Source organism: Molossus molossus, unplaced genomic scaffold, assembly GCF_014108415.1.
Source record: "Molossus molossus isolate mMolMol1 unplaced genomic scaffold, mMolMol1.p scaffold_m16_p_25, whole genome shotgun sequence".
In the NCBI taxonomy this organism is placed as follows: Eukaryota; Metazoa; Chordata; class Mammalia; order Chiroptera; family Molossidae; genus Molossus; species Molossus molossus.
The window spans coordinates 3,008,764-3,031,460 of record NW_023425361.1 but is presented as its reverse complement, the minus strand read 5'-3'; the positions used below and the strand labels follow the sequence as shown (position 1 = coordinate 3,031,460).

Genomic DNA, 22,697 nt, shown 5'->3' with positions numbered 1-22,697 from the left:
TCCCCTAACTTTTCTCAGATTATGTTTCATTAAAAGTTGTAAGTATATATTTCTTAGTCTTTGCCCTTTAGACTCTTTGCTTCCTGAAGATAAGCACGCTGACCTGTTTGCCTTTCTATTCCCAGCACTGGACACTTAGTGTGTCATCAGATATTTACATGATGAGTAAAAGCTGTGGTAAGGAAGATAATTTTGGAGTTAGATTACCTAGATTCAAACAATGAACTGCTTCTTATCAAAGGTATTTTTTGGGCAAGTCACTTAATTATTCTGTGTCTCTGTTTTGAACAAAACAGTAAAGCATGGGGATCTTAATTCAGCTGTAAGATATTGTGTTAATAAATACTGTTTGGGGTTCTACATATATTTATTAATCCTTTCACTCTGACTAATGAAGCTATGTCATTGTATACAATTGTTCCAAGCTCTACTATTACTTTTTACCTGATTTTGGCGAGTCCGGGAAGGACACTGGTCATGTCACATTTCATCCTGAGTGTTACTTGATGGTTTGCGGTGAAGAAATGTCTATCATGAGTTTAAATGGGATTAAACGTCTCTATTCCAGAATCACTAACAACATAGCAGATGCCAAAGTATACGTGCAGGGTATTTGGCACACTTTAAAACAAATGGTACATTTCAGATTTGCCCAATAGCTCTACCAGGATTATAATCTTTTAATTCTCTGGGTAGGTATTGTTCACTGGCCCCCATCTGTACAACTGGTGAGTGTAGTTCTTTTATTTTATTTTACTTTTATTGATTTTAGAGAAGAAGGATGGGAGAGAGAGAGAGAGAGAGAGAGAGACATCAGTGTGAGAGGGAACCTTATTTTGTTGCCTCCCATTCACACCCAACCTGGGAGCGAACCTACAACCTAGCCAGGTCTGTGCCCTGACTGGGAATCAAACCTGTGTCCCTTTGGTGCACAGGATGATGCTCCAACCAACTTAGCCACCCAGCCAGGGCTAGTGTAGTTCTTTAACGAGAATTCAAACCCCAGGTAGGCTAATGCCAGAGAGACCATCACACGCACCTCATGGTTCTGCCTCTATCGCAGTCAGGCCAGTGGAGAAGGGCATCTGTGGGTTTTGAGCTATAGCTGTCAGAATGAGCCCCACCTTTGGTGTGAAGTGGTCCAGCCCTTTCCTCATCACCATCCCCTCCCCCTCACACACACCACCTTGGCGAAGAGTTTTGGGGCCTCTGGGGCACTCCAGGACCTTGCTTCTACTGCAGTGGTCACACAGCTTACCTCTTTGTTCATTCATTTCTCTTCCTGACCAAAGCCTCTTGAGGGCTGGGACCACATCAACACCACCCTCCTCGTTCAGTCAGTGCTTCCTGTGTTCTGGCTGATTTACATGTCTGGTTTCTGAATCGCCCTGCTGCCTGGAAAGTGGGAATTCTCGTCGTTATTTTGCAGAAGATAAAATGGAAGCTCAGAGAACTTCAGTATGTCTCCCATCATTACAGGGGACAGTTGGTGAGCTGGGGTTCACACCTGGGCTCTTCTGCCTCCACCCAGACACTCTGCAGCAGAGCAGTCTTTCCTCTACACTGCCCGATCCCAGGAGAGAAGAGCTCAGGCTATGGGATGTATGTGCTATAAATACTGTCTACATAAATACCTGGGCTAGTGGTTCAGAAAAATTTTCATATTTTGGGATTGCTTATCAGCACCTTCTGAATTTTGTTTTGTTTTATTTGAAGCCTGCAAGGGTCTGTTCTTACGCTGGGCTGAGAAAAGGTATTAATGGAAGTCTGCTTTTAAGGAGGGCTGACTTTGGGGTGTGCTGAAGTTCTAGGGAGACTACAGGACGTTGTGCTGAGTTGGTTCTCTATTGTAAGCTTTTCATCAGTTTCCAAAGGAGCTGCTGCTTGCAGTGGCCCCCGTGTTCACTCCTCGGGGCGGAGCCACCTTTGAGGTAGTTATAGGGACTGAGCGGAGCCCTGGCAAAGTGTGACAGGCAGGCAGATGCCTCTGGCTGGCTTGTTAGATCAGGCGCTGTCTGCATTGGCAGCAGATCCGGGTCTGCCCCTTGCAGCCGGCTTCACTCAGCCTGCTGACTGGCCCAGCTAATGGTAACAACTTGCTGGTTTCATCATTCTGAGACAGAATAGGACCAGGAGCCCAGAGGTGAAAGGTTGCCTACCCAATTAAGAATTCCCTGAACCAAATTGTTCCCAATGGCATCCTGAGAAGTCATTTTCCCATTTAATTTAATTCAGCAAGGCTTCTCTCTGGGATCTGCAGTGAACATTATTTCTTTAAAAGTAATTTTTTTTGAGAGGAGAGAAACACGTTTTTCCACACTGAAGGTAAGCAAAAAATGTATTTGACACCTGAGGTAATGGGGATTTTTTTCACCCATTCCTTGCTGAATCTCTTCAATTCAAAATTGTATTTTTACCATATTCTACTCTCAAAGGAGCTTTTCATAATTGAACTTTCCTGTTTAACTGCACATTTAGAACGGGAGTCCTGACACGATCCTGACTGTCACATACATGCTGGACATTACAGTTTCTCTGGCAGCATTCTAATTGTATCCACTCGCAATTGGCGTCCGGGGAGAACTGCATTCCGGACCCTTGACTGGATGACACCTTCCGATGGGTGTGGCAGCTAAGACTGTAAAAACTGAGAAAATTTCCCTTCCAGTCTCATTTATAAATAATAATAAAAAAAAGAAAAAAAAACATTAAAGGCTAGTTTCCTTACATAGTTCAGCATAAAGTGAATTAAAACTCATCTTTAAACTGTAAAGAGAGAAAGAAATAGAAGGAGAGGAAAAGGCAGAAGGAAAGAAGGAAGAAGGAAAAAAATAGAGGTTTCAAACTTCTACAAGAATATAAGAGGGCTTCATGAGCATGTACTCCAATTTGCATGAGAAATTCAAAAAATGTAAGAAAGGAGAATGGAGGGATGGAGGAAGGCAGGAAGGAAAAAGAGGGAGGAAGAAAGGGAGAAAAAAGCGAATTTCTATCACTGTGCTTGTAGCAATTTTTGATAACTAACAGAAAAAATATTAACACTAAATTTAAAGAAAGCTTAAAAACTAAAAGGACTGATTAGCCTACTTGCTTCCATTCCTCAGTTCCACTTTCTTAACTCAAGAATTTTAGAAAATGTCTATTTTTCATTTACCTGATTTTGAAAAATAGCAATTTTGTTTCAAAACCTGTTTCAGTGGATTTTTATCTTTCTTCCCCATATTTTTTTTCAGGCAATTTCAATGAAAAGGAAAGCCAGTGGATCTTGGTCTTAGAAACACTTGGATGATGTCTGTTTCCTGTGCTGTGAGCACGTGGCAGACCTGTAAGTAAATGCTTGGCCCTGCGTGATGAATTGGATGGCTGCAGACTGGAGGCAAAAAAAGTAATTGTCTCATTTTCCTGGTGATTTGCTTAACTGGTGGGACCATGCCAGAACGGCTCGCGGAAATGCTCTTGGATCTCTGGACTCCATTAATAATATTATGGATTACTCTTCCTCCTTGCATTTACATGGCTCCGATGAATCAGTCTCAAGTTTTAACGAGTGGATCCCGTTTGGAACCAAATAGGCAGAGTGAAGAGCAGCGGATTTTAAACCGCTCCAAAAGAGGCTGGGTTTGGAATCAAATGTTTGTCCTGGAAGAATTTTCTGGACCTGAACCGATTCTTGTTGGCCGGGTAAGCTTCATTTTTAAGATTCCCAAGTTCAGGATCTGTTCCTTGTCTTTAGATCTGAACGTCAGACTTGTCACAGTTGCTGATACACTTAGCTGTAAGTACATTTTGCCAGATGGTTAGTTTACCTGTTGGTTTCTGTTGGAATATGAATAATCTCTTGGTAACAGTTTTAAATGTAGACAGATTGCTCTTTTGGGGAAAGCTCATCTCCCCCATGCCTTCTATCCTTGCATCGATGCCATAGCATTTTCATAACACACAAATAAGATTTCCTTTCCCGATTCATATAGGACATCTGTATGCCAAACCTCTTCTCTAACTTACAGTGCTTGGAAGCAGTATGAATTTTTTCTGAGTTTGGCTTTATACCACCTTGATTCCTAAAATGGTATTTTGTTTTATTTGAGTTTGAGGTCCTGTTTCTCCAATTTCAGATACAGTTTTCTCCTTTTGTTTGTCTGTTTGCTGTGTCTATCGTTAACCTAGGATTAAGAAAAGGAAATTACTCATGTGGATGCTTAACAGTGCTTTGTGCTGTGATTCAGTAAACTCGGCAATAGGAACTTAGTGGATTCATTGTCACATGTGCAGAATCAGAACTGGAATACAGCGGCGTATGTGCGTGCATGCGTGTGTGAGACTGGGTTCAGTGGTCCTGCGGTGCTGGCAGATGAGACAAGCGTTTCTCGTGTACATAAGCACTGCCCGCCTTCCAAAGTCACTCTGTGGGTATTGAAGACTGCACATGTTGATTCCTCATGACAGTCTATGAGCTGCTGTTAATTTTTTTTATTTTGATATGTGCCCCTAGTGGGAATCGAACCCGAGACTCTCTGGTCTGCAGGCCAACGCTCCATCCACTGAACCAAACCGGCCAGGGCGAGCTCCTGTTAATTTTGACACACACCTTCCCCGTAGATAGAATTTCACTTGTGAACCTGGCAGTGGCTGATTTTCCTGATAAGTCAGATTCGGAAGTGAATCTTGCCAATGTTATTTGCATCCCAAATGCAATGATTTATAAGAAAAATAGGAAAAGAGTTTACTGTTGATCTTCAAGACTTAACTCCTTGTGCTTTGCTGGAAACGTCTAATTGCTTTCCTGCTTCTAGCTCACAAAGCAAAGTGGGCCTCTCCAAGGACTGTTTTCTCATTTCATGTAGTTCTACTTGGACAAAGAAAAATTGGATGAGAAGATACGAGTCATTCAGACTATTTATTGAGGCCTTTCTATGTGTCCAACCCTCTTTTAGGCACATGGGGGCATATCAATGACCAAAGCAATGATTCCTACCATTCGAGGAATTGATTCTGTCCAGTACTGGGTGTTTTCTATAACAGTGTTGAGTACTATTATAAAAGCACTATATGAGCAAAATTCTGTTCTAACAATAGTTTCTTCCCCCGTTTTCTATGTGTATGTGTATAAGTGTGTACTTTTATTTCATGAGTCCAAAATACAAAAAAATCTCTGAAAGGTTTTTTTGTTTTTGTTTTTTCTTTTTGTATGCTTGGTACAAACTCAGGCCGCAGAACTGACTTGGAGCTATTTATAGTCATACTGCATCCCATTACTGTGACTGCTCCTGTATTTCCCAGCAGAAATGTTGATGTATTTGATTACAGGATGCTTCCCCAGACCCTTCTGAGGGTGTGTTACTTCCTATACAGTTTTTAATACTTTAAAATGTTTCTAAATGTAAAAAAGTCTGAGTTCCAGAGCACATCTGTCCAGAAGGTTTTGAATACAGGCTTCTTGACCAGCATCCTTTTTTTGTAAGTGCAGAAACTGTGACTTGGATGGATTTATAAAAAAAGTCATGACCATAGAGCTAGTGAATGATTTGAGTTTGATTCAGGTTGGAGATTCCCAAGGCCTTAATGTTACCCACCACATTCTATGTATCATTAGTTACTGTCTGCCATATGTTTAAACTATAATTTGCACTGAAGAGTTATTGGGTACAGAATGGAGAGCCCCTAAATTCTTACTTTCTGGTTATTCAGAACTTCTTTAGCCCAGTGTGTACAGCAAGTCACTTAATACCATGTGAAATTCTGGGTAATTTCAGACATGCATCATTTATAGACATCTTCTCCTTGTTTCTGTTAGTTGATACTTTATGGAGGTATATCTCACTGATGGTATCTATATAATATAAGTAAACAAACATGCCTTGCCCAGGAGAACTTTCCATTTTTTTCTGAATAGAAAAAGTAGTTAAATCGGGTTTTGTTTTGGACTTACAGAATCTGGTGACTAATCTCACCTCCTTTCTTTAAATGAAGTAATAGAAGCATTTGGCATTTTTGTGTGACTCAGTAATAATAAATTCAAGCTTCTTTGAGAGAGAGAAATGTTGGCAATGAACCTCTAAGACTTTGAAGAGCCAATCTGCTCCTGTGTCTTGATGACTGTTTTTATTAATTAACTCTTGTCCTGATCCCTACCCTGGCCAATTCCCAAACAATTGCAAAATCAGAGTTAAACTTACTTTCTAAAGAACTTTTCGCAAACATTTCCAATTATACATACTTACCCTTAAAGGGAATTGCTCCAGAATTATTACTGTTTAGCCATTAAGGATCTTGGGTTATAGCGAAGCCAAAAATACACTTGAGGTGATTGCTTCGGACTCCACGGCAGCTGAATGTTTGGCTGATCCATATCAGGGTGCACACCGGTGCTTCACAGCATTTCATCTCTGTGCACATTCAGCCACATTTGACTCCAGACTACTTCATCACCAAGCTTTTCCCCAGAAACTGGCTGAGAAGCATTAGTTACTTCTGAACACACTTGCTCTTTAAAAGGCCTTTCTGCAAGTCACCATGGTGAGGGTCATGAGCCCAGCAGACTGAGTTCAAGCTCAAGGACAGAGCAGCATTTTAGTGATTGACTCTTCATGTATACCCTTCCATCACCTATTGTCTGTTTTCACTGCATCTGTAGGCAGCTGGTTCCAGAGATAGAGATGTACTCTGCAGAGATTTGAATATTGGCTTTACCAGTTTCTGGCTGCTAAACTCGGGAAAATTACTAAAACTCTTGTAGGTTTATCCAAGTAGGATAAATCAGAGTAGATAAGAGTAAATAAAATAATGTATGCATAGTACCTACACATAATAATTGCAGCTATGGTTGTATTAATCATACGTGTGTGTGTGTGTGTGTGTGTTGGTAGTTGGAGTGGTAGACAAAGTAACAATTACATCACTAGTGAGCACAATACCCTGGTAGCCCACAGAATAGCCCTTTCATTTAGCTCAGGTTATTCAGGGAGAAGGTGATTTTTAGGTGTGCACCCAAGGATGACTGTCACTCAGCCTGGTGGGGTGGGGCAGAGTGGGAAGTTAGGTGCCCCAGTTGAACAGAAAGGTTTATGCAACATTACAGATAGGGTAAGACTGCTGAGGACCCCCTGAGGCAGAGGCAATATAGGCCTGTATATTCCCTGTTGAATTAAAATGAAGTTGAAAGCTGTATTCATAAAGAAGCCTTTTCTGTCCCTGCTGTCTGAAATATAGCTGACTGGTCCCAATATTTCATATTCTTGGACTATACTTTATTTTTTTCCCTAATTACCATTATTTTACATACTCTATTTCTTATCTTATTTATGATTTGTCTTTTACTAGAATGCAAATTCTACAAAGAAAGATTTTTTGTGGGGGCCTCCTTTCTTCTTAATCATACATCCCTAGGACCTGACCACTGCCTGTATATGCAAAGTGCTCGGTAAATATTTTGTGTGAATATGTGAATTAATAATTCACCTGAGTAATGGAGGAATTTACAAAAGTAATATTAATTCCTTCAGATTTAGTACAAACATCATTTTTCAATAAAGAGGCCAATGCGTCGCTTTTCTACTCTGTCTTTCATCATGGTATTTTATAGACCAGCTGAGTAGTTCAAACATTGTTTCTGTGGGTTGAATTTAAGAGGCTTTCTCTGAGTAAGTGATAGTGGGCAAGTGAACATAATAAAACAACTGTGTGTGGAGCTGCGGGTTCCCCTCTATGCAGACTGACCCCCTTCAGTGGCAGGGAGCAGTACAGCATGGGACTTCTGTTATTCGTTATCTGATCCATCTGCAAACTTATCTCCTGTTTGTGTCCCAGAGTAAACCAAGGATCTTCTTTCCAAATCTCTGCAAAACAAATACCAGCCAAACAGACTCCATTCCTGCCTCCACTTCTCTGAGCCTGTTCATAAACACTTAAATATTTAGCATTCCACCTGACCTGGGGCCTCCAGAATTGACTTTCTCTTCCTATACTGGCAGACACTAAGATGGTACATGGAACCTTTTACCCTATGTGCTTTTTTTTATTTCTGGTCTGAGGAAAGAGAGAGGGAAAACCCAAGGTGGTCTTTATAAATCTTGCAACCAAGGCCAAACATTGTCATTGTGATAAAATGTGCATAACTCTTTAATAGGGACAACTTGATGCCATCATGAGAGCCCTTCAATGGGAGTCACAAAGATGATCCATCAAATCATCCCACAGATATTCATTGAGTACCTACTGTTTGCTCAGTGCTGTTACCTATAGATTTGCAGGTCTGAGTAAACAAATGCCCCCACTCATGGGCTACTAGGGGGAGACAGGTGTTAAAAAACAATCACAAGAACAAACATCACATGAAAACAGAGATAAGTACTCTGAAGTGAAGGGAGATGGTTCTATACAAGTACATCTACAGAGGAAGCTGTCCTATTCTGTGGAGTGATGGGATCTTCCTGAAGGTAATAACCTCTGAGCCATAACCAGGTGAACCAGGATGCAGGGATGAAAAGAGAGAGTATTCTGGATAGAGAGGGGGTCAGGGTAACTGTAAGACAGAGAACTAGAGCTGGAATCTTTCAAGTCACAGTGGAAAGATAGGCAGGGCTCTCCTGGAGATCTATCTTCTTTCTTTTTTTCTCTGCCACAAAGTAGCCAAAAGAGAAAGTCTCATGGCTTCTCTTGGCCACATGTCTTCACTTGTAATTATATAGTGAATTACAGAATTATATTTAAGACACAAATCCTTATGGAATGGGGGCAAAAATAAGTATTAAAAAATGTGTGTAACATGTATCCATTTTCGAACCAAGTTCCTTTAGCTCTTGTTCTGTAGTTGTGTTATCTTCAATTCCCCCGACTGCATTTTTGAGAAAAACTGGTTTGCTGTCCAGGTGGTGGGAGATCTGTCATAATCTTTCCCTTACATAATCTCCTTTGCTCCCTTTTTTCTCATCTCCCCTCCTACCTGGGCTTATGAGCATGTCCTTATTTGGATAAAGCTCTCTCGATGGTGATGCCACATCTATTTATAGTTCTCTCCTTCCAAGGTACTGACTCATTTTTTCTCTTTAAATTTGACCTTCTAACCTCCCCTCTTCCCTGTAACTTGGAAATCGTTTAGGTGGTGTTTAGTATGAAGGACACGGGATGCCAAATAATTACACTATATTACAATTTACAGCATCAGCAGCTGGTAAGGAAATTGTACTTGACATGCCATCATTTTTGCTGGTCATTTGCATATTAAGAGCATGGGCTATGCAGCCACAGCTAAGTCGTATCTTGGGCCTTGGGAGAACAATTCACCATCAGTTTCATGAAGCTTCTGCCTCCTGAGATGGAGCCTTGTGCACCAACAATTTGGCAGGAATGCAAGTCAGCATCATATGACTCAATCTGGCACAACAACTAGGGTTGTCTGCCTCTTGCCCAATGTCCCGATTTAAAAACAGCAGGCATCCTAGAGCTGTTGGAAATCTTTTGATGCTGATATAAATAAATGGAATAATATTAGTCTTGTAAGTCAGCAGAAATCCTAAACACACACACACACACACACACACACACACACACAGTCATGTAGCTGAGTTTCTACACGAGTACATCCCAGGTCATTGCCTAATCAGGTCTTTCTGTAGCCCAGACCCTCCTATGTTCACCTCATCCCTTACTTACCATGGGACCATGTGAGAGTGAAGATGCCCTGAAAACCAAATTCATTCAGACTTTCCAGAAGAAGAGCGCTGGGTTTGTGCTGGTTCTCTTAGGGTCATCTCATTGAGGCAGATCTTTTTCCAACTTGAAGCAAAATGATAGTGGTCATATATTTATGGGGGATTATGTAACCATATTTTATGAATAAATGGCAATAAGGTAGTGAGTATGAAAACAAAAGAAAATAGAGAATTGATACCTATCAAAAATGTGAAGCCAAAGCTCACAGGGAAGAATTGGGTAAGCACATGTCACACAACGTGGAAGACTCATTCCATAGTCACGTGGCAGAATGGTGTGACTCATTAAAACTTGTTAAGATTTGTAATATGGGAACATGACTGCAACTGAATAAATATCAGAAGCAAGATATAAAATATGTATAGAGTATGATTTAAAAATGCAGATGTGGTATGAACAGAGTACCTGGCACATATCTATTAAGATATGTATGTACACATGAAAAATACATATATGTTCAGACATTTACAAAACCACTGCAGCCCTCTATACCCATCACCATGGTCATCCATATTCAACAGTTTTCACTATTCTGATATTTTTTTCACTTACCCCCCTCCACACACACATGGTGTCAATACTCTTGATTTTAAAAATTAATGTAATCAGAATCCTTATTAATCCATAACCACTACACACTGTTTTTGATGTAAAAATATTCCCAATTGAAAATAACGTAATATCATTTTTTTAAAGTGTGAATAAATCTAATGAATAAATGATACTCACTTAACCCACATTAAAAACAAAATAAGGAGTTAATTCCTGACATTGACTCATATTAATAACTGTACCATAAATCAATAAAGGGAAGCCTGTGAGAAAATATACCAATATAATAAAACTTTTTTCCAATATGTATGATTAGATTATCAGATCTTTTTATTTATAATTTTTTGCATTTTCTTTTGAATGTGCTATTATTGCCTTATAAAACATTATGAAATGACAGTAAAATAAATGACAATGTTATACTGTCCCGTTTCCTTAAAATCAATGCCATCTACATAGTACATTCATGGGGACCATTATTTAATGTAAAACTCATTTGGTAAATAGAATCTTTTTTTTTTTTTTTTAAACTACACATGTATATACAGTTGGAAGGCCAATATCATCAATTAATAATGTAAAGTGCTAGGAAATTTAATTATTTTTATGAATCTCTGAAGAGGGAAAGAACGGCCACAGCCCAGCTGTGTCGCTAAAGGCACGTCAAACATTTTCACAGTCATGGGACAGACCACATAGTAACCAGGAATGAAGATTCTATATTTTGCCCTGAAATGGGAAACTATCTTTGGAAACTGTAAGTAATATCATCAGCTTGGATGTTGCTTGTAACCTTTCAATAAATGAGAATAACCTAGAAAAGTTATTTATGGAATTATACTATTTGAGAAAGATAAAATTTTACAGCATTGACCTGGCTATGCATGTTTTTTAAACAGTAGTTGTTTTTTTTAACATTTCATATTTTTGAAATCTGTACATAATATTTCCATTGTAGTTACCTTAAACTTACCTATACATACTCCCACTCCCCCATGACCACACCTTGGGGTAATTTGTTCACATAGCCTCTTGTTTCCAGCTAGGTATTTGTGTATTTTGAGATACAATGTGGACAGTCCTGTCCACATTCAAAGGTCTAGATGTTCAGTTAAGATGTGATATGCTTTCTCATCAGCACTGGCCTCCATACCTCACATTTCAGAATGCTGAGATGTTGTACCTGGGAGAAGTGTGTGTAATGCACTCTGTTTTTGTTCGTCGAAGTGAGGGTCTGCAGACCAGCAGCAGCAGCACAGGTGGATGGAAATGCAGAATTCCATTCACTGCCTGCGTACCCGACTTACTGACGCAGAAGCTGCATTCTAAACTATATCTCCAGATAATGCCTATGCATATTAAAGCATTATAATAAAAACTTATATTTTTTAAATATATCAATCTATTGCCAATCAATTCAAGGAAAGCTCGAATCATGCCTTTTGCTTTCTGTATCCAGGCCGAGTGAATTTTGAATACCACTCAAAGGAAAGGGTCATGGTCCCTGGTGTTTGGAAGAGCCCCAGGCAGGGTTTTTGGTAGAAGACATTGATCTCATTTGAGCCCCATGTGGTAGGTTGCAGGGCACTGTAGGCTGTGACATCAGTTTGAAGATGGGACTCCTTTCTACTGCAGGGGATGGCAGATGCAAGTTAGTTAACAAGGACTCTTCCCTGGTTGGATCCATAAACTTCTTTTTTTTTCTGCATGCATTGGCACAACAGGGAAGATATTCTCTGAAATTTGCAGAGTATCAAATGTCACTGGGCTTCGCAGGAGACAATAGTGGAATCCAAATGAGGCTGCGCAGAGGGGCTGAGAAATATTAAGGGAATAGCAGAAAATAAAACACTCCAGCATGTTTCTGTTTCTCTCTAATCCTAAAAACCCCACCTGCATTGCATAGTCTTTATTGCCATAAATACAGGGTGAAGACCATGAAGTTGATGATATTGTCCAGGGACATTAAAGTGGTGGTGGTGGTGGTGGTGGGGGGGGTTCTGTGTGGAGAAAGGAGGTCTTAAGTAACCAAAATAAGCTGATCATATCTATTAAGTATTTACTATATGGTAGACACGTTATCAAGTTTGCTTGTTCAACTCTCATATCAATCCTCTGATTAGTGTTATTCCCATGGTCAGAGAGGGAGAGAGTCACTGAAGGGAAGAGTTATTTGCATACGAGGTGACAGGTTAGGAAAATAGTACATAAAGGCCTAACCTGGGCCTGGTTATCTCAGAGCTTGTAACCATGGCAACGCATCATCTCATTTGAACCTCATGTGGACAGTCCTCAGTGAGCTGGGCTGCCACCCCATCGTGCAGCTACAAAAAGTAAGACTCCTTGATACAAACCAAGGTATGGTCTCATGACCATAGTGTAAATAGTTCAGTGAGATTTGAGTCGACCCTTACAGCTGTCTATTGCAAAGTCACTACTACAAGTTCTTTACATGCATCTTTATATGCTTTGCTCCTCCAAGTCAGTGGTGGATGCAAACCCTTTGAGAGACGAAACTGTCCCTGAGGCTTTTGCCTGTGGTGACTCTCATTTTCTTTCTGGGGAGATGAAACTGTCTCAGTCTGGGCCTAAGCAGGGCCAGTATCATGAACTAAGTGTTTATTTGTGGATTACTCTCAAGATATAGGGAACAGCACAGTGTCTGTCTTTTTGGCCTTCTCATTTTCAAGTCTGTATTTAAAATGAATATGATGAAGAAGTAAGAGAAGTATGATGCAGAAGAAGGGACAGCAGGAGGAGAATATTTGGACTCTCCAGGCACCTTGCTCGGTACTGTCAACACATTTACGGAGTTATCATCTCCGTTTTGCAGACAAGAAAATGGACACTTTGGACCAAAGTAAAGCTCATGGTCAGGTGTGTAGAGTGTAAGGATGCCAGCTTTCCCCCGAGTGGGCAGAATTCTTACCTACTCTGAGCAGTTGTGTTCACTTGGAGAGTTCTGGAAGCTTTGGCCATAACTGGGCAGTTTTGTGGGATCCTCTTAAACTGAGAATCACCAGAACAGCAGAAAGGAGAGTAAACAATTGAGTGGAATGAAAAAGAAATCCTCTACACACAGAAACAAAAAGAAGACAAAAAGCTTGCACACTTCACTTTCGTGAATGAATTGTGTTAACGCTGAATTGTTTAGGGCCAGTTCCCAGGACACGTGGAAACTGAGCTGGTGGGCAGTACCACAGAGGCTCCCAAGGTGGGCTCTGTCCCTTACTCAGCCCTCTGAGGGACTTCCCTGGAGCCTCTCCTAACTCCAAGGGTCTTTTTCCAAATGGGTATGTGCGCATGCTTTATCTCCTCCTCTCTAGCTCTTATCGTGGTGACCTTACTGAGGATAGTCCTGGTCATGCCCTTTGCGACCATGCACTCGGCCACAGAGAATAATCCTCAACCTCCATTCCTTGAGCAGATTCTCGGAGAAAATGTAACTTGGTGAAGGAGCAACCATGGCTCTTAAAAATGACTAAATCCTGTAACTCTTCAAAACAAGTCAGACTCCCTAGCCACACAAAGGCTTTATTGGGAATGTGGCAGGGTTATTTATAGTGGAGTTTTTCTTCGCTTTTATTTTTTTTATGTGCTTCAGGGAACCTGAAAGTATAAATAAATTTCTCATTGCAGTTTGCCTTTTGTGTTACTCCTGTGTGTGTGTGTGTATGTGTATGTGTGTGTGCATGTGCATGCGTATGTGCCCTGTTATTTCTCCCTTAGAGAAGTGTTGTTTTGACAGGACTCAGCCTCTGATTATGTCCCTGCCTTTGTAAGAACATTTATAATCAGCCTCGTGAGGGGTTTCAGAAATCATTAGACATTTGCAGTGGCTGGTCCTATTGATCACAGCCACTGTTTTTCTTGTCTCCTCTGCTTTTCCTGTCATTAGACTCATACTGGAAAGGTCTTGTTTTTATAGCTGAAACCATAGTCCACAGCCCAACTAGTCCTTGGGGAATGCATCTCAGTGTTCCCAGCTTCTCTTCCACCCCACAAGTTAGAGGAAGCAAGCAGAAAGTAACTGAGAATCAAAATAAAAGTGATGGAGACATTGCCCCCCACATCCCCCAAAAAAATCCAGAATGAGATGATGAGACAGGGTCAAAGAGACACAAATGAGGGGGCCAAGCAGTGAATGGAAAGTTAGACCAAAATCCTGAGTTATAGAAAGTCATGTACAAATAATCCAACATAAGAAAGGAGGCTTGACCCAGAAAACAGAGTATGAGAAACCTTCACAGAAGCACTGAATTTAAAAAACACAAAGGATCAGGAGCTATGGGAGAAAAAATAAGACAAAGTGACAAAAAAGAGAGAAGACACAGAGAAAAGCCAGGTGGAGTGGATTTGGGGTCCACGGAGAGATTTTCACGGGGCCAAGACTAACTTTTTTAGCCTTGGACAGATGAGCTGGTGCACACTTCTATGACATTTCTGATCATGTAGTTCTGCTCTTGTGAAAAGGAGTGTATCTGACTTGGACATGTGGTGTTTGCTGAGTTACTACGGCTGGCAGGACCCGGTGGGCAGTCAGGACAATATGAGACAACTAACAAACCTGATGATCTCTCTTCCCTCTAAATGTGTCCAGAGACACAGTTTGGCTTTTAAAGTTATATACTTCTCTTGCAATTGGTGCTAGAATTTAGGTCATGGTCCTTTGACTTCAAATCAGATATGGAGCATAATAATTTAATAATGAGTCTTTAAATGAAATCATCACATAGTCATACTTACATGCCATGGCACTAAACTTACTAAGTAGACTACGTAAGTTTACTAAGGAGGTCAGGGTGCCGGAAAAGGATTATGGGTAATTGCTTGGACAATTGATGTCTTCTCAATCTCTCTAATATCATTAATGGGCTTTTGAAACATTAAAAGAAACAAACCACATTATCAGCATTTATAGTTCTAGTATAAAAAATGTAATGTATGAGAATTCTATATATATTGGAAATTAACCCCTAATCTGATATATCATTGCAATGATGTTCTGGTTCATATAACTCAACAAAAGGAAGACAAAGAACCCCTCTCCAGACAGGACATACAAATGGCAAAGAGACATATGAAGAAATGCTCAACATCACTAATCATCAGAAAGATGCAAATTAAAACAACAATGAGGTATCACCTCACACCTGTCAGAATAGCTGCCATCAACAAATCATCAAAGAACAAGTGTTGGCGAGGGTGTGGAGAAAAGGGGACTCTAATACATTGCTGGTGGGAATGCAGAGTGGTACAGCCGCTGTGGAAAACAATATGGTGTTACCTCAAAAAATTAAAAATTGAACTTCCATTTGACCCCGTGATCCCGCTTCTAGGAATATAAGAAGCCTGAAACACCAATCAGGAAGAATATATATACCCCCTTGTTCATAGCAGCACTATTTACAATAGCTAAGATCTGGAAACAGCCCAAGTTTCCATCAGTAGATGAATGGATAAAAAAGCAGTGGTACATATACACAATGGAGTACTATGCAGCAGTAAGAAAGAAAGATCTCTTATCCTTTGAGACCACATGTAGGGACCTGGAAAGTATTATCCTAAGTGAAATAAGCTGAGCAGAAAAAGACAAATACCACATAATCTCACTTATATATGGAATATAATAAACATAACAGTCTGAGGAATACAGTAGACCCAGAAACATGGAAGTAGGGCACAGACTGACATCCCTCAGAAAAGGGGGTGGTGGTGGATGGGAAGAGATAAACCACAGAACTTATATGCATGTATATATAACCAATAGACATGGACAGCAAAGCTGGGGATGGGGCAGGGGGGGAGGTGGGGAGGGGGGTGCCAATGGGGTAAAAAAGAAGAAACATCTGTAACAAAAAATTAAATTAATTAATTAAAAAAAATTCAGTTCTATTGCACTGAAAAAAAAATGTAATGTATGCAGTTAATTTTAAATAATCTAAAATGGTCATAGAGAAGGCTTGAGGTTGTTTATATTTTTTTATGTTACAGATACATTTGAATACATCTCTATTTTAATGGTTTAAGAAAGAGTTGGCAAGGTGGAAGTCAAATATGCATAGGTAGGAGAAACGGAACCAGCATTCTGAATACCTAGTGCTTTTCGGTTACTCACTACTGTGTGAAAATAACATTTCCCTCTTCCATAAGGACATATTCATGGGTGAAGAACAGAAGGAAGAATAAAATAAAGTAAGAGAGAAGGCAGAAAGAAACATAGGTTTTGAAATGAGCTCCTTCTAAATTCCAGTCCCTGTTCTGCACTGTACTGGCCATTCTGGGGCCGTGACTAACTCTTCCTGCACCTGTCTTTCTTTATCTGTTAGGGGTACATGTAGGTGATTTTTTTTTTTTTTCCCAGATAGGGCAGGAGGGAAAGAGGGAGGAACAGAGAGAGAAACACCAATGTGAGAGAGACACATCGAGTAGTTGCCACACACACAACCCCACCCAGGGCCGGGGACAAACTGCAACCAAGATACGTGCCCTTAGTGGGAACCGAACCTGGGACTCTGGTCTGCAGGCCAAAGCTCTAACCACTGAGCCAGGGCTGTAAGTGATGTTAATAGCCTCATCTCATGGTTTAAATGAAAGCTAAATTACATTTTTTATACTAGAACTATAAATGCTAATAATATGGTTTGTTCCTTCTAATGCTTCAAAACCCCATTCCATAATTTTAGAGAGTTTGAAAAGACATAAATATTTTTCTGGATCATCCCAACCACCCAGAGCTCTAAGTAGGATAACTGAGATAATCTAGGACCCACATTGGAAACCAAGCTCTCAGATACCTTGTCCAGTGTTTTCTCAAATGACCACGCTGCCCAAACAAAGTCCTTTGCTTATCACTCAGCATTGCAGAAGGTTCCTTCTGTGGTGACTCCCTCTCATTAGGAAATCTGTTGAGATGACTGCATTTTCAGGTTGTACCACAGGGCAGGATCCTTAAGACATGAACTCCTAAATCTTGCAACATGCCCCTGCCATGGGGTAGGAAAAGCCTGGGTGAGAGATTGTCTTTTAAGTATACCATCCATTGACATGGTTGATGTGGTCTGTAAAATCTAGGGACTGCACTGCTTCCCACTTACAACGGCAAATGAAAACTGAGAACTTGGGCTAATAATGGACATCCTACCAGAGGGTGTTACTGAATGAGGCTTGCAAAAGCACACACCACCTTGTGAGCTCTTAGCATCACATTGTCCAAGATTGTGTCCCTTAACACAGCCTAGCACCTCCAGTTCTGGGAGAAGCATGCTCCAGGTCAAGAAGCCCCAAGTGCAAGAATGTTGTAGATTTCTTCTGTTATAGTTGGAGGCAGGCCTTTGCAGCTGAGTCTGTCTTGGGGAATATTCACCAGGCTTGGATCTGGGTGGGAAAAGATGGGACATTGCATGTCACTTGGGGTTGCAATCCCCAAGAAACACTTTCATTCCATAGCCTGGCAGAGAACCTTTCTTGCACTTACAAAGGAAATCACCAGGCCTGGGAACTTCACCCTGAGAGGCACGGGGAAGGGAAAGGTCTGCATCTGAAGTACCTCTCTTCCAAAAGAATTTCTGAGGTAGATGAAGAAAGGGTATCTACTTTGGAATTGGAGACTTTGAACAGTCTTTGCAAATGCAGAATCTCCTGGTTCTGCTAGTCAGCAAGCTCCACAAGGTTCTGCCTTTTTCTTTTAGATTTTATAACAGTGTCAGAACAAGGAAAACTTTTCTAACTCATTACATAAGGGGTTGAGGTACCTTCCTCCCTCCCCTGAAAAGGAAGCATTAATGTGCTGAATCCTTTGGTGCTGAGTTCTCCCTTGATGCAGGCCCCCCTGAGAGGAACACCAGTCAGAGAGACTCCTTTCCTTTGAGCTGTGTAGGAGGAAAAATGATTCCCTGAAGAAATAAAAAAACTACAGTCAGGCATGACAAAGTGTTCTCAGCATGCAAATATACAATCGTCATCATCATAATATGAATTGCAGTGAAACATTAAATCTATAACACCTGGTAAGGAGGTTGCTTAAAAGGGATATTATTAAAACATACTTGATAAAAGTTATTACGTTGCTGTAACATAGGGCTAGTCACTTGCTGTTTTCTTTTGTGCAAAATTTTGGAAAGGCTTGATTTTCAGATTCTTGAATAGATAAAAAATTTAAAAAAATCTATAATTTGAAGTATTTGTTGAAGTAGAAGCTAATTTGTGGGCATATTAAATATAAAACAAAATGAAACTTTAGATGCATGATTATGGAAGCATCTTCACAGCCTTTCCACACATTCAAGCCACCAAACCCATTTCTACTCAGACAGAGAATGAGCTGTCCTATCAGTAGCTCGTTATTGTGCTGAATGTTTCTGATAATGTTTTTCTTTTTTAGATACAGTGATGGTTAAATCCATTCTCTGAGATAAATTGTATTATACATTCACCTAAGATTTGCATTGACTTTTGTTTTTATGAAAGTGAGATATTTTACAGGAAGAAGTCCATCTTTAGAGCAGACTGAATCGCAGGCATTTCCATTCTGTAGTCTCCTCTTAAGCAAAATAGGAAATCTTGATCACTGGTTATAATAAAACTAATGGCTAAAGTTTTTGAACACTTGGATGAATATCATAGCATATCTTATTTAATGCTCAAAAAATCCATATGAGGTACACACTGTAACATATTTTGTTTGTAGACATAAACAGATTTAATGAGGTTATGTAATTTGCCTAAGGTCATCCAGCTGAAAGTTGCTGAATCAGATCTCAAACATCAATAGATTTGCCATTAAATTTTGCCCCTAAACTTTCCTAACATATAGTCTCTCATGAGAAAATTGAAGTTCATGGGTAAAGCATTCACATTATATCATTTTATCAAACACACACACACACACACACACACACACGAATTTAGAAATGAATAGGACATGTCACAGATTTATTCTCTTCTTACTTTCAAAATCAATATGATTAACTTGTAATTCTCAAGTGCTGACAAATGATTGGATGAAAGTAGATGAATATGTTTATGTGGCAGGATTTACCGGGATATACCGCGTGCCAGGACCTTCACTGCGATGATCAAGGACTCTGGGTGAAATAAACACCATGAAGAAACAAGGTGGAAATACACAATTGTGGGGTGGCATTCACTCTTTAAAATAAATTTACCTACTTTTATAAAGTAATATCCACTCATGTCAGCAGCACCATTACTGCCAATTTGCGGGCATTATCCAGATTTCACAGCACCACCCTGGAAAAGAATTGACAATGAAACCAGCTTGAAATAGGATGGCTCTCTCCCCTCCTGACTCTTAACAGAAGACATAGCTGGGAGCTAGTGCAACCTTCTAGACAGGAGGAGTGAGGATCACTATGTAAATCATTGTCGCTGACAAGTTAAGCCTGCAGTCAAAAGCAGAATGTATGGTTTGTATATTTACCTCGGGCTATTTGTCTCCATGGGGTAACTTTTTGAAAATAAATCTTTGCAGCAGGTTGATGCTCCCACACATCCGCGCAAACATACGCACACACTGCATTTTGCTCATGTCGCGGTGGATTTAACTGAATTCCAAGGTTTAAATTACCCTCAAAAACATTGATATCCATCTCTCCATCCTAACCCAGAAATCCCAAGGCAACAAAATGAAGGGAAAATTCCATCCAGAATGTGTTGTTATTTGATAAGGTCTAAGTCTATTTTAATTAAACACAGGATTAGAGTGGGGCAATTGCCTGAGTGTATCTTCGTGTAGTGGCCACATCTGGTGTTCCAATCTAATGTTCTCTGTTTGATTCAAATCATTATTCTAAATTTCAAAACTGGACATATTCCTCTGCATGCATATTTCTTTATTTCTCTGTTGCCTGTTGATGACTCCAAAATCTTTCCCTAGCCTCAGTGAACAGCAGTTATCATTGTGTGATCTTGGGGGACTTCCAAAATAGGGAAGAGAGGTCTAGATCTGCTGATCTTTGACATTTACCAAGCTGCAGAGCTTTGTTTCATCCACCATGCTCCCTATTTACAATCAGCCTATCACTTCCATGATTTTCATGATCCTCTTACTGAGGATTTCTACCTCCAGATCTCATTCTTACACTTTTTTTTTTATCCTCACCGAGGACATTTTTTGATATTTTGTTCAGATAGAGTAAGAGGGAGAGAGAGAGAGAGAGAGAGAGAAACATCAATGTGAAAGGGACACATTGAGTTGCTGCCACCTGCATGACCCAACCAGGTCCGGGGACAAACTGCAACAGAGGCACATGCCCTTAGTGGGAACCGAACCCGGGTCTCTCTGGACCGCAGGCCGACGCTCTAACCGCTGAGCCAAACCAGCCAGGGCTCATTCTTACATTTTGATAACTCCAGTCTCCAAAATATGTGAAAATCTGGCAAAATTGTGGTGAAGTTGTGTTTCAGACCCAGACTTATGCGTCCATGAAAAGCTAGTGTAACCTCTCTGAGCTCATTTTCTTCATTTGTAAAATATTTAGTTATTTTACATTCTGTATTAAATGAGAGAACATATGAGAAGTGCCTCGCATAGAACTCTATTTATACATTAGGCACTCAGTATATGGTAGCTACCTTTTTGTTTCTTACTCTTGTGATTATTGCTAGTAATCTGATCATGTAGCAGTACCACTAATCATAGAGATTTTCATTCTTCTAAGGCTGTGTGTTGGTTCTGTTTGCTAATCACACTCTTGTACTAAACTGAACATACCTGCTTTGCCCCAGTGTTTTAGTTTTAGCTCCCATATCATATTTATCCTCCTGATTTCTTAGAAAAAAGTATTTTTCTCCTTTCCTTATTGGTCTCTTTAAATCTTTGACACAATGAATCATTAGAATAATAGAACTGGTCTTAGAGAAAACAGTCTTCGGAACCAGAAATCCATTTTATTCCTAAGGTCAAGTAGGTGGCTGGAGGAAGCAGAGACTTGAATATCTTTCCCAGATGACAGGTAGCTTCTTTGTGTATGGCAATGCTACTACCCATCCCAGAGGTTCCTTGACATGAGCTCAGGTTGGATATCTCAGTATCCTCAGTAATGCCAAAGAGATGATGGGAATTAAATTAATTCAATTATGGGATGAGAGCTTAGGCACAGCTCAGAAGGAGAAGCAAGAAAAGGCTCCATGGAAGTCCATACCAGCTTCCTCTCTGTCTAGGTACATGGGGGCCTGGCTAAAGAACATGGTAGGTTGGAAAGCCTTAGATTTATAGTTCTGGATAAAAATGCTGATTCTGCCATTGCATTAGTCAGGGTTTTCCAAAGAAACAGAACCATTAACACATATAGAGATACGTGGGAAGAGGTTTTTTATGAGGGTTAGCTCACATGATTATAAAGGCTGAGAAGTCCCATGATCTGCTGTCTGCAAGCTGGAGCGCCAGGAACACCAGTGATACATACAGTTCTGGTGCCAGCATGAAGGCCCGAGAACCAGCAGTGCCCTTGCCCATGGGCAGAAACTGGGTGTCCCAACTCAAAAGACTGCAAATTCACCCTTCCCCCACTTTACCATTTTGTTGTCTCCCAGCCCTCAATGGATTGGATGATGCCCACTTGCACTGTTGGTGAGGGCCATCTTTGCTCAGTCTAATAATTCAAATGCCAGTCTCTTCCAGAGACATTTTCATAGACACACCCAGAAATAACATTTCACCATTCATTTGGGAATTCCTTCGCCCAGTCAAGTTGACACATAAAATTAACCATCATAGCCACCAATTAGCCAGGTGCTCTTATTGCAAATGACTTGATCTCTTTGAACCTTAATTTACTCTTCTGTCAAATGAGGAAAATGACACCTTGTAGGAATTTGATGAACAGTTTATTATCAGCCATAGAAGATTACCTTTTATTGTAATATAGTTTCAACTTTATATAACCGTTGGAAGAATAATACAAGGATCTCTTCATATTCACTAGTTGTTTACATTTTGATCCATTTGTTTTATAATTTGCTGTCTACCTGTACACATATATGAATATATTTACTGTTTATCTGGATAACTTGGGAGCAAGTTAGGGACATTTTATCCATGACCTCAAAATACTTGAGTATATTTTCTGACCACAGAATAACTTTCATAATCAAGAAATGTAATACTCACACAATATTATTATCCTACCTATAAACCATAAAAAATTTGTCAGTTGTCCCTACAATGATCTTTATAGATGTTTCTATTTCTTGGTCCAGGTCAAGTGGGCATACTGTGTTTAGTTGTTATATCGTTTTAGTTCCTTTTGATCTGGAAAATTTTTCAGTCTTTCTTAAAATGTATAGTTTTGAAGATTATAGGCCAGTTATTTGGTAGAATTATCTTTGATTTGTTCATATAACATTCCCTGTGAGTACATGTTATGCACTTTTGGATGAAAACCCTGTGGGAGTGATGTGTTCTTCCCTGT

General features: G+C 40.1%; 1 protein-coding gene across 1 annotated transcript in view; it reads left to right on the top strand.

The window, feature by feature from the left end:
* Window positions 1-22,697, top strand: part of CDH8 (cadherin 8) — a 414,745-nt gene that overhangs the window by 12,610 nt on the left and 379,438 nt on the right. Inside the window, exon 2 of the mRNA XM_036278160.1 lies at window positions 3,234-3,681. Coding sequence (XP_036134053.1) covers window positions 3,430-3,681 — 252 coding nt within the window. The 5' untranslated portion in view covers window positions 3,234-3,429. The remainder of the gene's footprint in view (window positions 1-3,233; window positions 3,682-22,697) is intronic.